The following is a 27,321-nucleotide window of genomic DNA, read 5'->3' as shown; positions in this document are numbered from 1 at the left end:
CGGAAATGTACTTTTGGGTACGAGAATATAAGATTGTTGTCCTGGGATAGGCCTAGCGAACTCTCTAGTGGTAGTGCCTTATGCCAATAATATAGACCCGAAGCCAATGGAACAGGAGTCCCGAAAAACATCGAGTGAGGAATTAAGCCCCCGGTTAACACCCATAACACCCGAAGGATCAGAATCTTTACTTAGACCGGAGGAATCCGACGAACTATGAAAGCTCTTTTTCACAGGTGTCCAGTAGGGGCACGGGGCCAACAAGTTACGAAGAGCGACGACACGGTAAGAGGAGAGGTGACAAGAGAGGTGACGCAAACACAAGGTAAGGAAGGGGGGGGGGAGCTTAGGGTGTGAAGGGCAAGAGACGGAGAGATGAGAGAGAGTCTTGCAGAGAGAGGATGATGTAGAATGGGCCAGGATGAATGGGGGGGCTTGTTCGTTTACGAGTGGTGAGGCTTTATAGTTGGGGGGGGGGGTATGATGTAGTGGGGGTGATGTAGGGGTGGGTGAAGGGAATACATCTTCGCAAGTATGCTTGAGCAGGTCCCTCCACTCACAAGCACACACACGTGAAGATAAAGATCCCCCGTATAGCCTTAACAGACTGTTGGGGCAAGTGCTGTTCGCGAGCAGCAGTAGCACCTATGAATGCCGGCACTGCACACGAGGGGGTGGGTGGCCAGCACCACGCCCGGCCGCCTTTGTTTCCCTAGTGGCGATGTTTACACACCGCACCAAAGTAGTCATTTGAGGCCGAGTCAACCTCGGGGAGGCAAGGGACCGGTTCAGATAATCGTCACCGGTGTTTGCCGTGAGCGGGAATCAAACTCGGGGGGCCGGGATCATAGCTCAGGGCACCAACTGCCTTCGCTACCGCTCCGCGCACACACACACACACACGTAGATATACACACACACACATCTAGACAAGCACACACCCTATTACACAAATGCAGTTCCCCCAGGCAGCTTTAGGGGGATTGTTAGGGCAAGTGCTGTTCGCAAGCACCAATTAAAGCCAGCATGGCGGCACACGAAGAAGTGGTGTGACCAGCACCGCACCTTTAAGTCTTCCCAGTCCTGATATTAGCCACGGCCTGGAATTGAACACAGGTCATCAGGTTTTTAGCGCAGTGCGCGAAAGCACCACACCGCCGCTCCACTCTCCTGCCACGCAGACTCTGCCCCACTGGTCCATACTCGACCCCCCCCCCACTCCGTGCCCCCCACTCCGTGCCCCCCACTCCGTACCCCCCACTCCGTGCCCCCCACTCCGTGCCCCCCACTTCGTACTCCCCACTTCGTACCCCCCACTCCGTGCCACGCACTCCGTGCCCCCACTCTCGCTCGCATTTCCGAGGTCAGTGTCTGCGGAAATTGCCCCGGTTCTAGGTTCCGCAGGTGAAGGGGGCGGTCACGTGAGACGCCCCGGCCACCCTCCACCACCACAACCGCTGCCACAATGACCACCACCGCCACCACCACCAACACCATTTCAAATCAAGATTTAACACCACTGAAGACAAAGAGCCCCCATACTGTATAACCTGGAACAGACTTTTGGGGCAAGTGCTGTTAGCATGCTCCTATGAAGACCGGCACAGCACACGAGCGGGTGGGTGGCCAACACCACGCCCGGCCGCCTTTGTCTCCCCAGTGGTGATGTTTACACACCACACCAGGTAGTCATTTGAGGCCGAGTCGACCTTGGGGAGGCCCAGAACCGGTTCAAATAATCGTCACTGGTGTTGGCAGTGAGCGAGAATTGAACTCGGGTGGCGGTGGTTTTGTAGCGTAGCGACAAAACCGCTGCGCCACCGCTCCCAGAGCACCAGCAGCACCACCTACAACCAGCTCTCTCAGCGCTACTGACAAGCACACGGGTGCGAGCAGTGGGAATTCATGAGCATGCCGCGGTGTGCATCTCAGCCGACCCATCACAAATTATTGAGTCTATTTAGTTGCTCGCTATTAATTATCAGCATTGACATTCATTCGATTTGGGACCAGTTCAGATAACCGCTCACCGTCCCGCACATTAGCCGTGGCCACGAATCAAAATCCGGTCAACGGCCTCATAAAGAAATACATTTTCCCATGCGAACCGACTGGCGTCGTGCAAACGGACGCAGTTCTCTATAAACATATCCAGTTACTGGACTATGCCAGCTATTGGCCACCACCTCCAACCACCATCACCACCACCACAACAACTGGAATGTGGATCGGTGGCTGCCAATAGAGATGACCGCCTCTTTGACCCGGCAAGGCTTTTTGACTTTGATTTTCTATACTTATCAATTTTGGTCGTTCCCACTTTGGCTGCCTAAAGCGCTTCCCCCCCCAACTCCGAAAGGTTAAATTACTCTTTGACGGTCCCAGCGGGCACGGTCGGGCTTTGTCACATCCGACCGTGCCTCCCCCTTGCTGCTAGTGCTGTGCCCAGTCTCGCTTCCCGTGGGAAACAAGTGTGGCCTCAATAGGTTCTAGCTAACAGCACTCGTACCAGCGGTGAGTTTTGGGGCCATACAAGGGACCTCTGTGTTTGCATGCAAGGCTCGGTCGGCGTGTGCGACTTTTAGAGGCCCGCAGGAGGTGTAAATGTTCCCGTTGTGTTGAACGTACGCAGGAGCTTTTTCACACGGTACGTAGCCAACTGCGCCTATCGGAGGTGCGGGGGAAGGACAACAAACTAAACACAAAAAGCAGTTGTAAAGAATCAAGATTGAACAGTGCACCGCTCCGGTGGCTTGCTAATATCTGAAGGAAGAGCATTCCAGACGGCCGCAGGAGCGCATCTGCAAGCGCCGCGCTCTCAGATGTTGTGCAGCATAAACGTACGCATCTAATTGCATCGCATATTATCACCTTATCATCAAACACTTTCCCCCCCCACCTCCTCCGACTCCCCATCCTGCACCTTGACAGAGAATTTTCTCGCCTTTTACAGTGTTTCTCAAGGCCAGTAAACGAACGAGCGAGCGAGCTGGTTGGGAAATGAACAAGGCGAGCCGTAAATTAGCCCGGCATTCCTTGCCGCCCACTCACCTACCCACCCACCCCCCCCGCCCCGCTACCTCCCAACTCCTGCGAGGGGGCTCGCACCAGGCTGGCTGTGACCAACAAGACGGCACATCGACAAGCACACCGACCGACTGCCCGGCGGACAATGGGGCTTTCAGTGGCGTGGTCATTGTCTCCCCCGCTCGCCGCTGCCGCCGCCACCGCTCGCCAGCCCGCCGGAGGATTTGAAACAAAGGGGGAGATGAAAGGCAGCGGGGCAGACGAGATGCGCCTGCAGGATTTCCGAGGGCTGTAATCTGCGGGTCACCTGACGTGCGTGTACGATGCCGCGCGCGCGCGCGCGAAACTCCCTCCCCTCTTGCGCTCTTCTCTCTCTCACCGGTTCCCTACCTCCCTTACCTCTCTCCCCCTCCCCTGCACCCACAACCTCCCTTCCCCACCAGCTCCCTCTACCCCCTCTCTCCCTTCCCCTGAACCCGCGGCCCCCCACCGCCACCCCCTCTCCCACCTCCCTCCCTCCCAGCTGCCCCCGTGGGAATGGAAAGAAAAACAATGACTTGTGCCGAATAAAATGTGCACGTACGGGGCCAGCCACGGTCTGCGAGCCCTCCCACCTTATCCACCCACCCACCCCATCCACCACCCACACACACACATCTCTGCCTCCATTCCCATAGCGTAATAACACCGGCCGACACACGCACCCCTAACAACGCGCACACACGCACACACCCAGACGTGTGCTGCCAGGGCCGCCACCTGTCCAGGTTTTTCCCAGCATCGTCCTGTTGCTCAGGTAGCTGCCGTCCTGGGGAAATCCGCGAGTGTTCACAGCTCCTTGGTGATGTGTTGGTTTGCGTAACGGCGAACCACGTTGCACTCACGTGTACTTCTCCCCTCCTTTGTGCCGCTGGTACCTTGGGAGATATTTAATTTTTGTTGGAGACGACGTCTCGGTTTGGTTCGTTCCTTCGAAGAGGTGGGCAACCCTTCGCGCTAGTAACGCCCGCCAGGTAAGATGCAGACGCGCCGGTTGGCACGTACTCCGGCACGCACACCGCCACGTCCAATTTCCACCATACCCATATAATTAAGGGTTTCTTGGGTTAGACCTACGAAGGCCGTGTTGGCCTTCATTAGGTGCTACTCGCTAACAGCACTTGCCCCAAAAGTCTGTTAAGGCTATACGGGGGGGGGAGGGGGGGGATTTATTTTGTACGCTCGGGTGTGCAAGCCAGGCCCCGGTGTTTTGACCGGCGGGGCCGGGCTCCACCCAGACGCTGCCCACCCCCGGACAAGTGGCACTGGAGGGCTCGCGATGCCTTCCGCACTCGAGCGGGAAGATGAGATGGAGATGAGAGAGGGGAGCCGAAATGAGCGTCGAGGACCCCCTCCTTGACTCAAGAGGGCCAGGGCCTCCCGACCGACCACTCACAGGTTCAGAGCGGCATAAACAACTATGCGCCCTCGCACCGTGACTGCGTGTGCGCGTGCCTTCGTGTTCGTGTGCAAGTACGCCGAAGGAATGGGGCGCCAGTGTGGGACTTTGATCCGAGTGGACCTGCCGACGACTGGTACCGGCGGCGTCAAGATCGGCCTCCGTAGAAGAGGCAAAGGAGGCGGTGACAATGGGAGGCGGTTGAGCGACGCTCGCAACAACGACCAGAGCGCTGGGCGGCTAAACACGCAGCGAGGTGGCACACGAGCGTGGAGTACAGGCGGTGCATCCGCCAGTCGACTCCAGTGCGTGCGTGTGCGCGTGCAAGCTCACCGGGTCGGCGTGGATTATCTTGGCAAGTCGCAGCGTGAGGCTCTGCGGGGACAGCACCGGATGCTGCACGTGCAGACGCAGACCTCGCACGGCCGCCGCGACGCTGCCGCACGCCACCATTGACGCGGTATACGTCACGAACTTGAAATCTGAACGGATACGCACGCAGTTTAGCACGTGAGAGCAGCAGCAGCAGGGAAACAGTCACACGAACGTCAAATAAGCATTAGAATAGCCGGGGCGAGGCGGTGCCTGGCTGTTACATTAGAAATAATGTCAACTTGTGACGCGTCGCAAATTGAGAGAAACTCAGAGGTGCGAGGAACCACAGACCAGCGTGAAGGGGCAGCCACGTGATTAGCCGACAATATCCCAAGCTCTGCGGTCCTCTATATATATGTGAAAGTGTCATCGGCCATTTAATGAGCGTTTACGTTTGGGAGGAAAAACGGGAGCACCCGGGAGAAAAAAATAAACCTCACACGCGAGGGGGAAACACTCTATCCCATACAGGCGGAAACAGGTGGGGTGCACATTGTTGTTGTGCTGCCTTCTGGCGAGCGAGGGTACACGGCTCCGGCTCGATGCCCACGAGAAGGGAGCTTCACAAGATTTGTGCTGCGTTCCAACAACCCTCGCTGCCTCCACAGTGCTGGATCACAGGCCAGGTGCATAGCTAAGTGCAATCGAACGCTTTGGAGGCCGACCTTGGAAGCCGACCAAAGTTGAGCCTGCGCAGTGCTCGGACGATCAACGACCGTGCACATGAGACGCAAAACACAGGCTGTCCTGCAGCTACGATTGAGGGCAGCAGACAACAGCGCAGGCAAAATCAGTTTTAAAATATTACTTTAGTTTTATACAGCGTCATTCATGATAACAGTATGTCACAAAGCTGTACATTAGTTGTCGGACTATACTTCTATGTCGCCATGTCTACGCTCTACGTCTGCACTCACCCACACTGACAGGCGTGGCGGAGCACGGTCAGAACTACATCGACGACCTGCACGGGCGTAGGAAGGAGGCTTTCATCCAGCAGCGAAGCGGCCAGGTGCGATTTACATTTTTGGACCACGACTAACAACAACTTGACAGCAGTTCATACGCAAGGCACTTGCCGACCACCACCGCCGCCACCACCACCGCCGCCGCCGTGGTGGCGGCCTGCTCAATGTCAATTGGCCCTGGAGGCCTTGAAAACAAGCACTTTGATGCACACCACAAACAACATACAGAAGTAAATAGCTACGTTTGAACGTAAACTTTTGATTGCAGAAATCGGATCGTGGAGACAACAAAAGGGGAGCGGCCGATCACAGGCCGCCCCCCCCCCCCCTTGTCCCCCCATCCAGATGCTCGTCCCGGTTTCCTGCGTGCGAGTTTTGTGAATCACTCCACTTCACGGAGGGCTTCAAAGATTAAAACAACCTGGCACAATGGCCGACTCCCCCCCCCCAAATCACCCCTCTCGCCTCCTCCTCCTCCTCCCACCCCTTGCCCCCCCCCACCCCCGCCAAAAAAAACCATACCCACCACAAACTCAAAGGAGGGCAATTTAGTTTGTCCGTGCTTCATGTTGTTTTTTCCCTTCTCCCCTTCTAACTTTTTGTTTCTCCCTTCTCCTCTCACCGCGTGGAGCCACCTCTATGGGGGTGGCTAAAGTTTCACGCAGGTGGCACCGCGGCGAGGAGCGCCCCCCCCCCCCCCCCCCCAGGATCTGGTGGCCTCAGTCGGCATTGAATGAAGTGAAATTAAAGGATTTCTCCTCCTCCTCCTCCGCCCAGTGACCACGATTAATTTTGCGACTCAGCACCTCCCCTCCCCACCCAAGTCCACTGTCACTTCCCCCACCCCCATCCCTCCCAGGATTAAACTCTTCATTGCCTCTATACAGGGGGAATAACCGTGCACCCTAAGATTCGCTCTGGCCGGTATTTTCTTTTTTTGCAACGTGAAACAGGTGCTGTTAGGTAGCGAACGCCCCCACCGAGGTTCGATAAGGCACGGGAAGGGGGACCAGTTGTGCCGGTTGCCGATGCTCAGACGCGGGGCACCAGCGACTCGCTTCTCGTAGCCGAGTCAACGCAAGCGAAGCCCACGCCAGGTACGGACACCGCCAACGCCAACGGTGAGCCGTGGCGTCGGATTGAACTCGGACCGTAGAAAGCTCCATGCCACGATGCATGTAGCCCGACGGGCACTCGCGCATACAGGCGCGCTAGAGACGAAGATCCGGACCGTCCACACTGGGAGCGGGGAGCAGCAGCACCCACGAAGGCCGGCACGGCACACGAGGGAGTGGGTGGCCAATGGCACGCCTTTGGTCTCCCCCAGTGCTGATGTTTTTTTTACACATCGCATCACGTTCTCATATTAAGGCTGAGTCGATCTAGGGGAGGTAGGCCCAGGACTGGTTCAGATAATCGTCACTGGTGGCGAGCATGAGCGGGAATCGAACTCGGGTCACTGGGTGCGTAGCGCGGCACGCTAACCGCTACACTACCGCTCCACACACACACACAAAGACAAAGACCCCCCGTATAGCCTTAACAGACTGTTGAGGCAAGTGCTGTTAGCGAACACCTATGAAGGCCGGCACGGCACACGAGGGGGTGGGTGGCCAGCACCACGCCCGGCCGCCTTTATCTCCCTAGTGGCGATGTTTGCGCACCATACCAGGTACTTAATTGAGGCCGAGTCGACCTAGGGGAGGCCCAGGATCGGTTTAAATAATCGTCACTGGTGTTGGCCGTGAGCGGGAATCGACCTCGGGTCGCGCTAACCGGTACATTACGGCTCCCCATACACACGTCCGTATACACACACGTACATACACACACGTACATACACACGTACATACACACAGAAACGCACACACGGATTCACCGCGTGGTCAGGGCAACTAACTCAGAAACGGCCCCTTTTTGGCTCAGATACAAGGAGGGGTGGGTATGGGAAAGTTAATTTAATAACCACCTTCATCTGCGCTCTCTCTCCCTCGCTCTCCATTTCCATTGCATCGCCCACTCCTCTCTCCATCTCTCTCGCTCTCTCTTCAAGTCTCTCGCCATATGCTTTGCATCTTAATCCTCTGTCCTCCCGTTCCCTCCGTCAGCGTCCAAGTGGTTTTGTAAATTCTCTCTCCCGTAAAACCATCTCTCCGGATCATAACACTTTTCGGCTTGTGTTTCGCACTCCCCCGTCTCCTCCGTCTCTTTTTAATTCTCCGTGTGCCTTAAATTTACTCTTCTCTCTGTCTCTCCGTCTCTCTCTCTCTCATGCATCCCTCTTTCTCATTCTCGCTTCTGTCTGTCTTTATATATGTCTGTTCCATCTTCTTGTCTCCGTCTGTCCATCACTCGGCCTTATTTCTGTCTCTCGTATCTATCTTTGTCCGTTTGTCCCTTTCTATCTGTCTGCCTTCTTCAGTCTGTCAGTCTTTTCATCTGCCTCTCTCATCTGTGTCTGCCTCTCTCCCGATCCGTCTGTTTTGGTCCGTTCGTCCGCATCTCTGTCGCCCATCTTCCCATGCAAGCTAACATCCTAAATGCTCTTTGTCCATCTCCCCTTCACCTTTGTCCCATCCGCCTGCCCGCCCTCACTTCCTGCACCCCAGGCTCCGAGGAGCTCTGCCACGCGCAGAGCACGGCGCGCACATCGGTGGGGAGCGCCGTCAGACAGCGTGGCCCCGGACGAACGCGCGACGCATTGGAAACCTTCAGAATCGGAATATTTATCTTGATACAGGAGGAATCCGATGAGCTATTTCAAGCTCTTTTCCCACAGATGTCCAGTAGGGGCATGGGGTCAGAACTGACAACAAACAATACGAACACACGATAGGCGTGCAAAGTATAGGAAAGGCAATCAAATCACAAAAAAAATCGAATGAAAGGATACAAAATTTAATGAATAAAAAATATCTATATTTTTTCATTCAAAATAAATGTTTTTTTTTATTTTACCAGGTGTGAGGCCCACTGAACTATTAGCTTCTTTTTCAGAAACGACCTGGCCACAAATGATAGCTCAACAAAGTGGCTTATCGCGCGGAAATTTATAGCAGCAGTCAAATATTGTTAATGCACGTCGATTCTAAATGTGGAGGGGAAAAACCGGAGCACCTGGAGAAAAAAGATCCACGCAACCATTAACAAAGTACACGGAAAAATATCGGGAGTTGTACAAAATTTGATGTCATACGCAGACTAGGCATTCTTCAATACCTCCCAGATGGAAACAATTACACCCCAGGTTTTAAAAATGTAAAAGTTGAAGAAAATGTTTAAATCCTCCTCCACCATTGCCTCTACCACCCCTCTTAATTTCGGTGGTGGTGGGGGGGTAAAATTGAGTTATTGAACACAATATTCACAGTTATAAGTTATTATTTCAAGATATTGTGTGCCAAATGTCAGCTCTCTATCCCAAGTAGAACATCAGTAGAATGAAATCACTCACTCGCCACTATATATACACACACACGTAATTCGATATCATAACTTAGTAGTATTATTACTCTTAAGTTTGCCAGTCATTGATGCTGTGCCACGTGTTTAAACCCCGGGAGCATCTTGCAAACATTTATACCTTAACGCTATGTCTATGTTCAACTACACGGTGCTCTCTCCAGAGCTCCCCTCAATTGGAGGCCCCATCCACCAGCAGTTGCACGAGAAAGAAATTGCAGGGCTGCGCCTTTATCTTCATCCTTACCTTCATAACTTCGCAATATTTTACTCCTGCCACAATCAGTGTCACGCTTTCACGCAATTCCCACCAGGTCCTCGATATCCGTGTCTCTCAACTTGCAGTCCGCACAATCCACCGCGAACCCCACCCCCCACCCCCCCCTGACCACCGCCCCCCCCATGCTTTCTAACTGTCTGCATTCTCGTGGTCCTGCACAATTGCTCCATTCCTGATCGTTATCCTCCCGCAGTAACGTTAATTATGTTTCCTAAGTACACCGCGCAGACGCTACTCACAGGCGAGTAACGTCTGCATGTTTTTGTTTGACCCGATTCAGTCATTGGGGGGGTAGATTTTCACCTTCGGCAGATTCGGACCGTGACGCCGCCACACACGGCCTACGCTCCTTCGGATGACGTCACGGGACCTTTACTGCCCGCCGGGGTTAAATACACCCGCAGTATTAACCGGGGCGGCCGCTGGGCTCGAACCACAAACTTCTAGCAACGAGCCACAAAATGTCCTTCTGAGCCTCCCACTGCTTTAGGCGGCGGTTTTCGTCCGGCTCATTAAGAGATCCGAATGTCAGCGGCGCAGCTGCTGAGAGTGTGCAGACGGTGCAACTGCAACGGGCGCTGCGCTACGGAGAGGGTGCGGTAGGCGGGGGCGAGTGCTGGCGGTTGGGTTTGGGAGGCCTGGCAGTGCCGGTTTTAGACGCAGACAACGCAGACATTTGCCCAGGGCGTTGGCAGATTGTTGGGACTCGGGAAAAAGGGGAGGGGCGCCGCAGTGGTCAGATGTTAACTACCTCGCCTGGTATACAGGAGGTATACAGGAGGTAATTTGAGAGTATTTGGCTGCTATAAATCTCCACACGATAAGCCACTTCGTTGAGTTACCATTTGTGGCCAGGTCGCTTCTGAAAAATATCCTACATAACTCAGTGGGCGTTAACTGGTAAATCCAAATAAAAAGTAGTTTTTAGTTTCAGTTCCACGGTTGGGTGGCTGGGATTGGTGAGTGCGCACGCGCGACACTGAGACGCCATGGCCTGCATCGTTGGGGGACGCGAGCATTGAGAGGAGCGGAGGGAGGGGGGCCAGCGATAGAACGAACCACTCGTTCATTCCTTGGATGAAGTGCCATTGCCAACCCCTGGGGGGAAAAATACCATGGTCAGAGCGACCTGGGCTGCTACAGCAGGAGGAGAAGTCTGCACCGCGTTTGCGAGCAATTGCCCCGAACGTGGCTCGCCAATGCGTCACAACACGCGCTTCTGCGGCCGTCTGGAACGCTCTTCACTTCCAATATTAGGAAACCACTGGAGCCATGCACTTTTAAATCTAGATTGAAAACTCATTTCTGGAGAGCTGCTTTTTGTGCTAAGTTTGTTTTCCTTCCCCAGCAACCTCCACGGTTGGCTACGTACAGTGGGAAGGACGTTCATACATACATACAACATACACGCGCACATACAGCAACTACACCACTGTCCACCCGGGGCCTCCCTCTGTCTCATCCACTCCGAATCGTTAATCCTCGCCCCCACCAGCTCTATTCGATGGCCTACAATCGCAGCCACCACTCCCTGCCGTGGGCAGGGCTTGCTACAGCTGGCCATTACCTTGAGCCTAACGAATCTGTAGACAGCCTACTGCTGCCTGTTCCCACCCTCCTCCTCCATTCCTCACTCACTCTCTTACCAACAACCTCCGACCCTCCCTCCCTCACTTTCTCTCCCTTCTGACCTCTCTCCCCCCTCCATTCCTCACTCTCTCACATTCTCTCTCTCTCTCTCTCACACTCTTCGTCTTTCTCTCCGTCATTCTCCCCTCTCCGTCACTCACTCCCTGCCCCGGGTATTCACGTACAACTTCTTTCGCACCGTACGTAGCCACCACGCTAATCGGAGGTGCGGGGTTAGGATAACAAACTAAACACGAAGGGCAGTGGTAAAGAAATTCGTTTTCAATCTAGATGATAATTTAAAAGTGCGTAGTTCCAATGGCTTCCTAATATCGGAAGGAGGAGCGTTCCATACGGCCGCAGAAGAGCATCTGAAAGCACGTGATGCAGTGACCGTCTTTGTTTGATGGCTAGCCAAAGGCTGCTGCGAGGATGATCGGAGATCACGTGATGGTTTTTCCTCCTTGACGAGAAAGCTATGAATTTGTTTAGTCACAAAATATACTCTCCACTGATGGAACAAGGCCTCCCCTCCCACAATCTGTCACCATCTCGCATGGCTCCGTAATGTAACGATCTGGCTCACGCACAGGACCCTGATCTCATCTCCTCGCTCCATCTCTACGGTAGACGTCCCTATGACTGCCGGTCCGCCGTTAGCTTCAATCCACGGTCATCATTGCGCGTCCCGCCCACCAATCCCACACTTTTGCGGCGATGTCCCGAATTCTCTGCACATCTTCTCTGCTAGTGCACCCTAAACCGCATCGACTGCACAAACCATGGTAGATTCGGATGATGGAAAATAAAAAAACTCTCCAGTGGCGCGCGACTCTGGCCATCCAGAACGGACCATACGACGCAATGCCCAGATCCACAAATACGAAGGAGACATGGCGGCACAACGCCGCTGCTCCCATCGCGGTTGTCCGGCTTGACCACCTGAATGTGACATTGTAGTTGATGCTCTGCATCCACATCAGCAGCCGTACGAAAGGAGAAGACTTTCTCCTCTGCTCCACAGAGCCCACGATAGTCAACCCTCAGGCAGAAACGCACGGGGGATGGTAATAAAACGTGACCGCCATCTCGGTCGGCACAAATTCCCACCGTCACGGCAAAAATAACGTCAGGTTCGTGCACGCGGGATTTGGTGGATGGGAGCGTGGGTTAAAAAAAAAAATTCTTTTCGCGATTGGTATTGCGCGGTTATTTACGTTCAGCCAACAAACTGCACTCGTTTTAGGAGACCCTGAGAACCAAGCTCTCAAAGTCAAACACATTACAGTGCGTGCGGTGTCCTCTGTACGGGATAGACTGGGCCCTGCCATGAGAATGAGGAATTTCCACCACGGGCGTGAGCGCCGCTACATGCTTCCTCGAGTGTGGGAGAATGAAACGAGTTGGGTTTTTGCTTTTATTCATTGACAAAAGATCAAGGGGAGACTATCATTATTCATCCCAAGTACACCGGTGATCTTCCCGATATTAGTGAACACACGGGTAATGGGACGAGCCGTACCACTGCGCAAGGTCTCGCAGTTGAGCTGCAATGTTCTCCAACGTGATTTCGGGTTGCTACCTCTGTGCGTTGTTCGGCACGGTGTCCGACGTTTCTCTCCACGTGCCGTGCGCTTCTACGTCAGAGAGCTGTGCCAACAACTGACATTGCCACCACCAGCAGCAGTAGCAGCTGGTGATGCTGCATCATCATCATCGAGAGAGGGATCTGCACGGTTTGGTTCCTGCACAGTGAATACAACTATAAACTTTTTTTTTTATATATTACCACAAACACTGAGCTATATTTCTCTTTTTCAGAAGTGACTTGGCCACAAATAATAGCTCAACGAAGTGGCTTATCATGTGGACATTTAGAGCGGCCAAATACTCTAAATACATGTTTCTAAATGTGGAGGGAAAAACTGGAGGACCTGGAGAAAAATCCAGGCAGGACACAGAGAAGACACAAACACCAAATTTAACAGGCCATCATGGTCAGGATCGAACCCACGACCTCCTGCACACCAGGCGAGGTTGTTAACATCTCGCCACCGTGGCACCCGACAGTCGGACATGCCAAACAAGGCGAAGTGTGAACCCGAAGAGAGAGAGCCAAGGAGAAGAGACGAGTAGCTGCCGAAAGGGCGAATTGCAGATTGTCCGGCTAGCACGTACAACAGGAATTACATACAGATAAGAGAATGGCAGACAAAGGGTTCTCTATTGAAGGATGTCTACTGCCTTGGCTTTGAGAAAGAAAAAAGTTAACCGAACGAGTTATCCCCACCCGCGCTATTTACACGGTCATTATCTGTTTAAGACTTGGGGGCGACAGCCAGCCATTGCCGCACAGCTGATCTGGGCGAACTTTGACCCTGGGGGGCGGGGGGGCGGCTCCACACGCAGGCCTCACCTGCTCACACTCTCCCTCTCTCTCCTTACCCCGAGGGCATTTTTTTGACCCCCGGCCCAGCTGCAGATTTCACCTGCTCCGTCCAAACCGCCGACCGGGGCGGCGCGAGCTGTTGACATTTCGACGTGTCGTTTACTCTTGTCAAAGGTTTAGAATGGAGAAAAAAAGCCCTCGGGCGCTCTATCTGCGGCCTTAACCCAATTTGGAGATTGTGTGGTGGTGGCGGAGGAAGGGGGGTGGTGGAGGATGAGGGGGGCTGAGGTGGTGCCGTCGATGGGGCCCAGGCGCTCTTAATTGCCGCCGATTGTGCGACGAACACCTGCCAGGAGCTCGAAAAAACTGCGCACGTAAGCACAAATGTTTCCGTCCGTAAAATATCGTGACTCGCCGAGCAAACAATGCGGCCGCACACGGCGGCGGCGGCGGCTTGGGGAGTCTCCCTGCTCGTACCGCTGGCGCCCGCGCTGCCCTGCCACTCCTGGCACCAGCGGTTCGCCGGTCTGCCCGGCGCTCCTGCTCAATGAGCGGACTTCTTTAAAGCGAAAAAAAAAAAGTAACTTGAACTTTTTTGACAAATGACAGTTGGGGGTTGTTGCGGTCTTCGCGGTTATGCGTCCGAGATCGGGCGCATGCCGGGCGATTTTGGCCATCGGCGTTTACGGGAATCCAACGAGCGAGCCGTAAGCCAGAGGCGGTGTTCGGGGGCGGCGATGAGGGCCCCGTCGGTAGCGCTTTCGCCGCATGGCTTGAATATAATAACAAAAAACGAAACGATGTTTATTAATTATTTTACGAGGCTATGCAGCTCTTTTTCAAAAGGGACCTGGCCGCAAACGATAGCTCAACGAAGAGGCTTGTCGTGACGTGGAAATGTATAGCAGCCAAATAACTCAACACGCACGTTGATTGTAATTGTGGAGGGAAAAATCGGATGACCCAAAAGAAAAATCCATGCGACCACGGGGAGAGAGAAAACGTAAACCCCAAATATTACAGCAGGCGTCGGGGTCGGGATCGAACCCACGACCTTCCGCATGACAGGCAAGGGAGTTAACATCTCGCCACCGTGGCAGTCATGTGGGTGCACGCTCCCCTACAAAGGCAACAAAAATCTCCCGAATCCAGCGGCCGCCCCGATTAACACCGCGCGGCGCAATGACAGCGACGGTACCGCGCACCGTGTCTGCTTAACGGTGGACGCGAGAGATTCCTCGTGACGTCGTTCATCATGAGAGTGAGGCCACAGTGTGCAGGCGTCGCGGTCCGAATTTGCCAGACTTGAAGAAAAGTAAAAATTCCCCCCCCCCTTCTTACAAATAACACGACGTGGGAGAAACCGCATGTGGGTGGGGGGGGGGGGGATGGGAGCGCGGGGGTGAAACAAGCGCGGTAATAACCTGTGGCGCAGAGTGCGATGAACGTCTGCGTATGCTTGCGCACGAGGTCCACGCTCTCGCGAGGCAGGGGCAGCCGGTCCAGCACGTGCTCCACAAAGTCGTGCGGCGTCACTGCCGAGATGTCCCACTTGAGACGCGTCAGCACCAGCAGCTCCATGTCCTGGGGTGCGACGACGGCGGAAGGGTGGGGGTGGTAATGGAGGGGCGCGGGTATGGTGCCACGATTAGCATGGTTGGCTACGTACGGTGTGAAAGAAGTTCAGCGTATATACACACGGTGGCGAGATGTTAACTACCTCGCCTGGTATACAGGAGGTCGTGGGTTCGATCCCGACCAGGACGCCTGCTGTATATTTAGAGTTTGCGTGTCTCTTTCGCCGTGGTTGCGTGGATTTTTCTCCGGCTCCTCCGGTTATTGCAATACATTTCCACATGATGACAAGCCACCTCGTTGAGCTATCATTCACCATAGCCAGGTCGCCGCTTCTGAAAAAGCTACATGGCTAAAATAAAAAAAAGTTAAATAGTTTTCAGGGCGAGGGTCGCATTTCGCTCTCACGATTGCCGTGTTGCCGCGGGATACGTTTGTCCGCGCGTAGCGCCGCGATCCTTTTGGCGTGACGCCTGCCCAAAGTTTTGCTCAACGTGCTGCCGGGAGAACGCTCCAAGCACGCGGGGCGACACGTCGGACGTCGGGCCGAGCGACTCGCGCGTTGCAAACAACCCGGAGGGGGAGGGTGGAGGGCGGTGGGGGAACTCATCAGAGAGCTGTGCAGCATTGCCGAGACAATCAATTGCTGCATCGTGCGTACAAGAACGAGATGGAATGCCGGATTGTTGCATTGCGAGACCGTGGGAGAGATGACAACGGCTCGGGGAAGTGTTCATCCAGCAGCGGATAGATCACGGCTGATGACGACGACGATGATGAGTAATGGGAGCAATGATGATTACGCCAAATCTGATCGTACCACCTCATGCACGATCACCATCGTCATCATCGTCGTCACCATCATTGTCGTCATCGTTGATTGTGACCAACGCCGCCTTCCACAGCTGATGCTCGTGGTCGAGCCATCGGAAATCTGCACGTCCACGTGCCCAGCGTGCGTGGGCGTGAGAACCGAGGCTCGCAAATCGCTTCGTCTTATAAATCAGCAACATCAATGATTTTCTGGCATCTCCGCCATCTCCTCCACAAAACCACAAGCCTCAACACCGCACCCTCCCTCCCTCCCCCCTCCCCCCCGTCTCTTCCCTCTTGCTTCCCCGCTGGGTCCAATCGAAGATGTCAACTCCCCCACCACCCACCGCTTGCCCTGGCTGCGCCTTCCTCCCCCCGTCCTCCCCTCAATGAGAGTTGCGGCGCGGGCCCCAGCCGAACGGAGAGATGGCGTCATCATGCTGACGACTCACAAACGCGGGGCCACGTCTGTTGCAGCCGGGTGGGATGCTGACTCAAGTGAGTCAGCGGTGGAAATTCCACATTCTTATTGCGGGGAACAGTGTTGTTGGCGGAGGGTCAAGCTGTTGAGTTTCCACGGAGTGGCGCGCAATTTTTTGTCCGTATATTTATCAACCCCAGAGAGACGACCGTTCGAAAAAAAATGATTGAAATGTTGCTCTCTCCCAAATATTTCTACGGGTGTCAGGTCAAGAGATGACGACTTACATCCATATCGTTGAGAGAAGGGATCTCACATGGTTCATATAAAGAGTACCAATAAATCAAGCAATCTTCCTCCAAACCTAGCCAGAACATCGCTCTCTCTCTCTCCATCATCGTGCGATTTCCACAATTTTGGCAATAGTCTGACGATGTTGGATGCAACCACCAGTCAAACGTCATACCAGATTGCTCAATTGTGTGTGGATCGCTCTGCAGCGGTGTGCCAAAGCAATGCTGAGTTGACGCGTTTGTTGACTTGGCAAATGTATTCATTTGGCTATGTCAGGTGGAGGAGGGTGTACCACACACATTGCCATTGCACTCGCGTGACGATCGGATCCATTGGTCGCAAAAACCCCAAGTTGAAAAAACTCCCCAATGTTGATAACGTTGCTAACTCAAGTCTCTTTAATTACTAAATTTGCCAAACACCCCACAGTCAAGTCCCTTAAACTTTGACAATGAGGATTTCCTAAATATATTATTGTTATGATTACCTTCACCACTCTGTGTAAAGTAAACAACAGCTGTTCCCTCTGGGGAGACTGGTCTGTCTTAATAAAAATGAAAATTATAACAATCACAATTTACAGCCCTTTGTCAATCTACTGCTGGATGAAGGCCTCCCAACGTCGTGTCAGTTATGGGGCCTGTTTGACCACACACCTGTTTGACCACACACCTGTTTGACCACACACCTGTTTGACCACACACCTGTTTGACCACACACCTGTTTGATCACACGGTCACGGGGCCTCTTTGACCACACACTGGTCAGCACAGGTCAGTGAAGGCAGGCTGTCTCAGGACTGCTTCAGGTATCTACTGATGAAAGTACGAATGTAGGTATGTACAATCCCCCCCCCCTCTCCAGTCTCCCTCTTAGGAATGTGGAATTCCAACTTGTGGCTCAGGACTGCAACAACCACCACCACCAGAAAGGGTAGGGGGGGGTATAGTAGCTTTTAACTGTGGGCATAGCTATCAGTAGTGTGCAGGCAGTGCAACTGCACCAGGGTGCATGGGCTGGAGGGGGTGGTGGGCTACAGAGGAAGAAGGACATTTGGGCAAGCGGGCCCAGGTTCATTCCTTGCTCCGGCGCCTATTGCCCACCACGCTACACCACCGAGCAGAGGTCCCTACAGGGGTCGCCACTGTGCTGATTTTCCCCTTTCCCTTCCGCCCTTGCACAACGATCGGCAGTGACCACCCACAGCGCTTGGCATCAGCTTCGTAGGCTCCGGCAAATACCTCCTTGTGGCGCCAGAACCACGCATCGAGTTTTTTGGAGCTAAAAAAAAACTTGCCCCATGTCTCTCCATCGCCGATGACAACGCGCCGAATCGCCGCCCACACAATGAGTTGTACCGGGAATTGGGCCCGTAACATATTATCCGATACAGCGATAACGATAACCGCTTAGAGCCCAGTGTCAATCCACCGCTGGATGAGGGCCTCCCCCGGCGCTATGTCAGCCATAGCGGTTGCTTGACCGTACTTCACCACCCTCTGTCAGTGCGGCGGGATGGACGGGCGCGACTGGCTAGGATTATAATCGATTGCCACCGCGGCCAGAAAACAATCCTCAGGTCTTCGTTTACCACGGAGGAGCGCCATGGTCGGCCGTCGCGTGCTCAGCTGTCAAAGACAGGTTGTGGCTTGTGTCACGCACAGGGCTGTGGGGGGGTTGTCTAGGGTGCCAGGGTGGTGCCATGTTAACTACCTTGCCTGGTATACGGGAGGTTGTGGGTTCGATCCCGACCCTGACGATGCCTGCATATTTTGAGTTGGCATGTCTCTCTCCCCGGTGGTCACGTGGGGTCGTCCGGTTTTGCTCTCCAACATTTAGAATCGACATCGCGCCTTCAAGAGTATTTGGCCGCTGCTATCAATTTCCACGCGACGACGAGCCACTTTCGTCGAGCTATCATTTGTGAAAGGCAGCCCCCCACCCCCCCCCCCCGCTTGTGAAAAAGAGCCGGTAAAATAGTTTTTTTGAAATGTTTTGTTTAGTTGGGGGACGGCGGGGCGCGTCGGGGTGGCTGCGCGCGCGAGGGCCTCACCAGCAGGTCGTGCAGGTGCACCGAGTGGTCGGTGTAGATGCAGAGCTTCTCGGCCGTGAGCGGAACCGTCTCGCGCAGCTTCGACGCCAGGAACATGCAGGCGGCGCCCAGGAGCTGCAGGCGCGACTTGGCGGTGGGCACCGTGGAGAGGTAGCGGTCGAGGCAGTTCATGGAGAGCGCGAACACCTCCTCCTCGCAGCGCTGCTCCTCGCACACCTGGCGGGCCGGAGTGGGGGAGGGGGGCGCACGCCGGCGTTCGTTCGAAAATTCAGTTGACCGAATTGTACGTACGTTGAACTTCTTTCGCGCCGTCCGTAGCCAACCAATCGGAGGTGCGGGGGGAACGGACAACAAGCTAAACAAAGTTTAGTCAACGATAGCTGTGGTTAGGGTGAATATATATACAATAAAGTGATGTTTCAGGCAATGGACCGTCTTCATAGCACACAGATGACTCATTTTGTTTTTGTCCGTGCGCTACGAAGCTGGGGTCCCACTGCCCAAAACAAGGCCCGTTATGTTATCTCTTTCCTTTCCGGGCCGCAGCGTTATTCGCGGACGTGTCGGGTTTCAGTTGCTCGTGGAACTTTCCAAGAGCAGTGCGCGCGTGGACAGGGTCCTCACCCCGATCGGGCGGCAGCGGCAGCACCATCACCAAAAACATCTTTCCTAATGGCGACGATTAAAGATGGGTAGAGACGAAGGCCCTGCAATCGCCCGTTCATGCCACTGCTGGCGGAAGGGTCTCCTCCCCCCACGAGAGGGAGCTCATGACCGCCCCACGAGAGAGGGTGCTGCTCTTGGCCAAAAACGGGGCGGACGGAACGTCTCGAGGCTACCGCTGCGGTCTGCGGATGACAGGACGGGCGACTCCGCACATCTGCCGGGGCGGAAGGAGGAGCAAGACGGACGGACGGACGGAGATGGACTCGGATGGCATTTCCACAGAGAGACCTAGTCTCTCCACAGAGTCGGCAGTTCTAATTGTTGTCTCTCCACAGAGAGACGAGGTCTGGACTTAAAGACTCACAACAACCCCGGGTTACGGTGGCCGCCGACTCATAAGGCCGTGGATACAATTTTTTTTATCGAGATTGAAAGCTCATTTGGCTGGAACTGCTTTTTTGTGTTTTAGTTCGTTGAACTTTCCCATTCCCTGCACCTCCGATGAGCACGGCTGGCTACATACGGTGCGAAAGAAGTTCAACATACACACACGCAACAAAATACAAACAACAACAATTAAAACTGCCGACTGCATTAACGCTGCAGCAATGGGCCGGCCGTGACAGGAAAAACGACGACTGCAACGACAACAAAAACAACGACTACATCTGCACGTCAGCTCGAGAACTCTCTCTGTACGAACAGGGGCCGCAGGAGGAGGAGGGGAGTCGGTGTGGTAGCAGTCGGGGAGGGGTGCGCCGCCTTTGCACTGCCGGCACGACGCTGGTGCGTGGCGTGCCGCTGGCCCGTCCTGACCCTGCCGCGTGTCAACGTTTTGCATTTAAGAACTTGTACCTTGGAATTTTTTGCCTCACTTGATACAGTAAATCTAGCTGTGACGGTCCCACCTGATGACAGAGACTTGTGTTGCCTCCGAAACGTCATGATTTTATTATTTTATTTTATTTCTATTATTACTTTTATTATTTTTAATTTTATTTTTTACCTACGTGACTTTACCTAAAAAACCTAAGAGTATGAATCCTTGCAGTCACGAAAGCTTCAAATCTAGAATCTAGAAGTGTCAACGTTTTGTTTTGGCATCGGTGCCCGAGTCGTGCAATCCGTGCACGAGACAAGCCGTGCACTTGCGTGCACAAATCAAGTGACGATTTCGCCACGTTGAAATGCGTTTTTCTTGGCGACGCCTTCATGTGTCAATGGGTGGGAGGCGCAGTTAGAGGTCATTTAGGACCACTTCATACTTTCAAGAACACAATGCACGTGACAGGATGTGTTTACGGTGGTGCGACTATGGGCCCCCCTCCCGCCCCCGTATTTTTTTAAAGTCACGGCTCGGCTCGGCTCAGGCTTGATCGAGTGATGCGGCTCACAGAAGCCCTGTTCAACTTGAGCACGCTCTCGGAGCATTTCGCTTCCAGCCAGGCTCAGGATCTGCACGAAGCTGAGCCGGAGCTGAGCCATGGGATGAGCCGTTCAAATGCATATTTGGAAGCAACCGAGCGGCTCAAGACTAAACTAAAACTAAACACATTTTTTTATTTACAAGGTAAGGCCCACTTCATGGCTCTTTTTAAATCCTTTATATTAAGTTCACTTGCTTGCTTGCGTGCTTGCGTGCTTGCTTGCTTACGACCGTGCAAATCTTTCGGTCGTTTTTTAACCCACTTCCCGTGATCCAATCGAGCTGACATTTTGCACACAGACTCGTTGTGCGTGACAATTAATTTTTGTGAAAAAAAATTCCCAAATTTTACACTGTTTAGGGAATTTTTTTAAAATATTTAATTACCAATTGCTTAATGGTGGCAGACAATGATCTGACCCATCGGTGGCAGCCATCTCAAGCCAGAGGACGAGAGGACTCTAGCCGCTTCGATGCCACGCATATAAAGGATTTAGAGTGAAAAACTTTGTTTTTACGGGTTAATTTTTTCAGAAGCGACCTGGCCACAAATGATAGATAAACATGAGTGGTTGATCGCGTGGGAATTTATAGCAGCCAAAGACTCTGGTCACGGTCAAGGCGATGACTAACAATTCTATCCAATACGAACAGGAGATATTGGCCAATTTGGGCAAGTGTAAATTTAGGCTTTAGACTTCACTGTAATATTCTCCGCACATCGTCTGCCAAAGGGTGGGGGCTCAATCTAGGGTTAGTCAGTGCCGGATGAAGCTAGTGCGGGGCCTGTAGCATATATTATAAAGGGGCCCTAAATAAAATGACACATAAATGTTAAAACACACATTTTTTACTTGCATAGAAAAGTAATTGTATTTTTTAATTTGCGATACGGACAGATAATACGACAAATCGCTAACCTTAAACACCCAGTCGTTCGTAAAAGTTGAAGGGCAGTATAGTACTATAGCAATAGAGCAAGTGCAGAATCACTGAACCGGAATTGATAGCTTGAAAGCATTTAGCGCGAGGCCCTTGAAAGGGCGGGGCCCGTAGCGACTACATATGTAGCTCCTACACATGTAGCTACTACTTTGCTACGAGGATAATCCAGTACTGGGGTTATATTCGCGATAGGGGTTTGAGTAAAAAATAAACCGACCACTCACTAATCGAGTGACGTGAAACGTCAATTTCAACCGTTTCGTGCTCGATAAAAAACGAAAGCAAACGAACGAGGGACGTCCTGGGAAGGAATCGACACAAAGAACCAGTCCAAGAATCAGCTACTCTGGACCGCTTATAGGGGACTTGGAACTTTCGGACTGACGCCGCTACAGGGAACCACTGGAACGCGCTCGTGAATGGGGGGTCCGCGAAACCTGCGTCTCCAGAGCCGCATGCGACTCTTGAAGCGACTGCTTCGTGACGGTCATTTATTAGGGGTCATCACCCGTCTCGTATTCCCCCCACGTTGCATTGCGCGCTCTTGACAAATTGATTGTGGTTGTCACCGAATTCGAAGGGAAAAAAAATGGGCAACCCCTTCATCAATCCCCGTGCTGGATGAGGTCTCTGTCCCGTCGTAGGACGCAGCGAAACGGCAGTGAGCGTGGACCCAGACATTGCTTCAACAGCTTTCGGTGTGAAAGTCAACGGGGAGAGAGCGAGAGAAATAAAATCACCCCCCCCCACATTGAGGCAGAGAGAGCGAGAGTTCCGCAAATGCCCTCATCTCCTGTGCGCGTGCATGCTGAACGTCTTCCGTGCTAATCGAAAGGTGCGGGGGCGGCGGGCAAGGAAGGACAGCAAAGTAAACAATAACAACAATAAACAACAATAAACAACACAACAACTCTCTCTTGCGGACGCGACGCCATTGCCTCCGTGGCGGGGGTCTGCGCGTTGGGGTTTTTTTTTCTGAAAACATTTTTTTTGGGGGGGGGGGGAAGGAAATGAGATCACGCAACGAGGAGTCAACCCCCCCTCCCCTTCCCCATCATCTTGCAAGTTCTTCACGTCGCCTAATATACTTCCTCACTGTATCCCTGGTCAAACAAAACAAATAAACAGGGGGGAGCTCGAGCCCCCCCCCCCTCTTATTGGGGTTGTGTACCCATAGCTGCCTCCGTCACACACCACACACACACACCACACAACACACACACCACACACACAGCACACACACAGCACACACATCACACCAAACACACACCACACAGCACGTACACACACACCACACAACACACACACCACACCAAACACACACACCACACAACACACACAGCACATACACACACAGCACACCACACACACCACACACACACCACACCAAACACACACACCACACATACACACAGCACACACCACACACCACACAACACACCAAACACACACCACACACATACCACATACACACCACACCACACACCCACCACACACACAGCACACACCCACCACACACACCACACCACACACCCACCACACACACAGCACATACACACACCACACAACACACCAAACACACACCACAAACACCACACACACCACACCACACACACCATACCACACACATACCACACACGGGAAACACTGTAGAGCAATACGGCAGCCGTCCAGGTCGGATCGGGGTGTGGACCCCTGTCCACGTGCGCACTGCTCTTGGAAATTTCCATTGGCTTGTTTCTTAAAACATTATTATTATTAGATTGGGGGGGGGGGGGTCCATGTCTCGTGCGACACAGTTGGGGTATTGTTTTTGTTTCTTCTCGCTCGGAAGTCTATTTGCTTCGTTGTAGTAGTTTATACATTAGTAGTTGTTGTTGTTGCTGCTGCTGCTGCTGCATTTGTAATTTTTGGTGACCGATTGGTCACTTGCAAATTGGGACTCTCTCCTATCCTGGTCTCTTTGAGTCATCTCACCCGTCGGTTAAACAAAATAAAAAACTTGACATTAAAGTTTTGCTCGACGATCATTCTGCGCCCCTCGCGCGTGACCTCAAGTCAATCGCAGACAAAGCCTCGGCTTCGCCTCTCTCGAGTCGCCAGGGGATTTTATTATTTTGTTTTTGTTTATTTCGAATCGGCGTTCGTGGTTGAACCCACATTGTGGTCCAGACGAAACACTCCGGTCCACAGAATCCTCAACACGGGCGGAGCAATACATAATAACGTCGCCCTGGTTAAAGGTAGTGAATCGATTACAACATTATATATAGATAAAATAAAACCTCTTAACACAATGCTGTGACTGCAGCGGCCTCTTGTGGTTGGAGGAGTTCAAATTAACAGATGACAGGGCATACACGAGTTGAAAAACGGCGTTACGGCACTCGATTACATTCATTCATTGCGAGGCTTAAGAATCGATACGAATCGATGCACCGTTAACGCCGCTACGTGTCACGCGTACTCGCCCCCCCCCATCTCTACGTGATCCACCAACCCCTCCACTAATTCTCGCTGTATTTCAGTGCAACAGCAAGATCACGACGCCTTAAGAAAACCCACCGATGTCACGCTCTACATCACTTCCTCCTTGATTTTTCTATATCCCTCGGATAACATTTGATTCCTGCTACTTAAAGAACACTGCACATGCACAACACAGTGACAGAGGCCACCTGGGTTCGATTCCCTGCCACGCTGCAAATGATCGGGTTAATCATCCACGAAGCGGTGGTCCCAGGCTCCCCCCTCCCCCCTTGACCAACACGCATTGACCAGCGTGGTGAAGTATGGTGAAACAACCTCCACGCCCGAAATGGCAGCGATCCGCACCTGGCTGCCAATGAAATGCGATCGCATCTCAAAAAGATGCTTCATGGAATGAGTCTCAGCAGCCTGCACTTGGAACAGGGGGGAGGGTGTCGACAGCACGGAGGACTGGGAGAAAATGGGAGTCCTACAGGAGACGAATGCACGACCTGCCGTCGAGAGGAACCGATGGCGTTGTGTGTGGGGGCAAAGGGGGCAGCCCTGCAATTGCTTGCTCACGGCACTGCCCCACCACGAGAGGAGGGAGCTCTTGGGAGGCCTCCTCCACAGGCTATTTTGGCCTACTCTTCCACCCTTGCCAGACGTGTCAGCACCCACGCTTGACCCCGCCACGCGCGACATACCGATCGGTGATTCACGGTGGTGGTATTGTGGTGGTGCACCCCTTCACACTGTTTGCTGGCTGGGTGGCCGGTGGGTGATGTGGATCGGCCTGCCGGCAGTGGGATGTGGGGGGGGGGGCGAATTTAAGATTTAAGCAAACTTGGGCCCCCCGTTGTTTCAACCGCGTTGCCGGGAGATCGAAACGCGGCTTAAGCTCCTCGAGCCGAAACCTACCTCCAGCATCCACGTGGCCACGATTCGCCGCATGGGCTGCTTAATGTCGCGCTGGACGTGCTTGAAGTAGCTGTGGCTGGGCGCGTATCGCTCTTCGGCCAGCAGCAGGTTGCGCAGCGCGCGGTCGCACACGAGGTGAGGGTCGAGACGGGCCCTACGGATTTTCTCCGGTCGCTCGCTCTCCCAGCAGAGCAGGCGGCCCGCGTCCATATCTTCCCCCCGCTCCTCTCCCCCTTTCGCCTCCCTCACCCCTCCCCCTCCTCTTTCCTCCACTCGACGAAGGCAAGGAGAAGAAGAAGCTAAGCGGCTCACAACTCCACCGCAATCAAGCAGCCAGCCAGCTCACAAAAAGAAACAGCCAAAGCCACCGCAGGAGAGGGCTCAAACGAATCGCAATCGGCCGGCCGGCCGCTTGAGAGTCGGCAGGTCGCAAATCATCCAGGCAGCTCAACAATTAACTACCCGGCCAGACCAGCCAACTCGTCCAGCCACAGCGAGCACAGCCTAGCAGCTAATCAATTTAGGCAGCTTAGCCCAAAGCGGCAGCTCACCAACTCAGCAAGCAGCTCACCCCTCACCAGAAATATAAATAAAAGCCACAGAAAATTACGCCCCCCCCCCCTGTTCCCCACAAAAACAAAGCAGCGAAAGTTCTCGCGATTTCTTCCTCCGCGTCCCCCCCCCCCGTGTCTCGTTGCTGGCTTTGCTGCTGCGGTTATTGTTTCGGTTGTGGTGGTGGTGGTTGTTGCGGCGGCTGCTGCTGCTGCTGAACTGCGATTGTCCCGTCTCCGCCCGTCCGTGCGAACGAGGCCACTGCGCGCGGGTCTCTGCGTGTGTGCGTTCCTGCTGCTGTTTGCCGCTGCCGCTTGCAGAGAGTCGCTGCTGCTGTTGCTGCTCCCTGGCGCTGCGTGGAACAATGGGAATGTGGCTGAGCGGGGTGGTGGTGGTGTTGGTGGTGGCGGCGGCCGCACGCGCAGAGGAATGGGATGGATTGCTCGTTCGTCCGTCGGGCGAACGGGAGGTCTGCTCCAACACGCACGGGCCCATTCACCCTATACGAGAGCCGACCCACTAACACACCCACCGAGCCGCTAACACACCCACCAGCACACCCACCAACACACCCACAACGCCGATGCATCCACTCACCGGCACATCCACTCACCCGAATACCCACCCGACGTTACGTCGACCCCCGCCGGCGTCGACCTACTAACCAACCGAAACATACCCACCCACTCACTCGACGAAACTCCCCACCCACTCAGGCAACCACCCACCTACCGACCCATCCACCCACCGATACATCCACCCAGCAACATCCCCCAGCCGCCAACGTAGCCACCCACCAGAGTTCAGCAACACCCACACACCCACCCACGTATCAACACCCCATGTGACACACCGACAAAGCAAACCCGCCGACGCACTCACCCGCCACAGTTGAACACAACGTTGTACCCCCCGACTCATCAACACATCCACCGTGTCAACACAGCCACCCACCACAGCTATCAGCACACCCACGCACCAACACACCCAAAAACACACCGACACACGCACCCATCAACACACCAACCACATCCACCATCGTCCCACACACAAGACTATCGCATAATGTCCGTGATGCAGTCATTTTTAGTCTGTTGATGGTCGGCGATGCGGCAATCGACTCATCTCGACGAGCTGAACACGATGCACCATTCAAAGTTGACTTTTTCGATAACGGCTTTCTTTTATGCTGTTTGGCGTTTCGACATCGCGGAGTAGCACCGATTTCGGATCGATTTTCTCGCGGAGTTCAGTACACCCCTGGAAAAAAAGTGTCCCACAAGTAAAATATTTAATTGCCTCGGCCATTTCGTGTTATTTGGTACCCCGGGGTACCGCCATGAGGATCACATATCCCCCGTGTACCCTTCAGGCTGTTGCGGCAAGTTCTGTCAGCGAGCACCTTTTAAAATCCGGAACGGCACACGACGAGGGATGGGTGGCCACCACCACGCCCGGGGCCGCCTTTGTCTCTCCAGTGGCGACGTTTAACACACCGCAACTGGACACTCATTCGAGGCTGAGTCGACCTAGGGGAGGCCCGGGTCCGGCTCGTCCGACACAAACCCTCCACACGCACTACCCCGAGCGGCTCGCCAGCCCCTGCGCCGCCCGTCAT

At 53.8% G+C, this 27,321-nt stretch overlaps 1 protein-coding gene across 1 annotated transcript in view; it reads right to left on the bottom strand.

Annotated features, from left to right (window-relative positions):
- Window positions 1–25,368, bottom strand: part of LOC144932444 (G1/S-specific cyclin-D1-like) — a 35,842-nt gene extending 10,474 nt beyond the window's left edge. The window contains exons 1-4 of the mRNA XM_078856511.1: window positions 25,152–25,368; window positions 18,725–18,940; window positions 14,993–15,152; window positions 4,799–4,947 (exon numbers count right to left, since the gene is read on the bottom strand). Of these exons, the coding sequence (XP_078712637.1) occupies window positions 4,799–4,947; window positions 14,993–15,152; window positions 18,725–18,940; window positions 25,152–25,361 (735 nt within the window). The 5' untranslated portion in view covers window positions 25,362–25,368. The remainder of the gene's footprint in view (window positions 1–4,798; window positions 4,948–14,992; window positions 15,153–18,724; window positions 18,941–25,151) is intronic.
- Window positions 25,369–27,321: the final 1,953 nt, after the last annotated feature.

Source organism: Lampetra fluviatilis, chromosome 5 (assembly GCF_964198595.1).
Source record: "Lampetra fluviatilis chromosome 5, kcLamFluv1.1, whole genome shotgun sequence".
Lineage (NCBI taxonomy): Eukaryota > Metazoa > Chordata > Hyperoartia > Petromyzontiformes > Petromyzontidae > Lampetra > Lampetra fluviatilis.
Note: the sequence above shows the minus strand (reverse complement) of the source record. Positions and strands in the feature narration are given on the sequence as shown.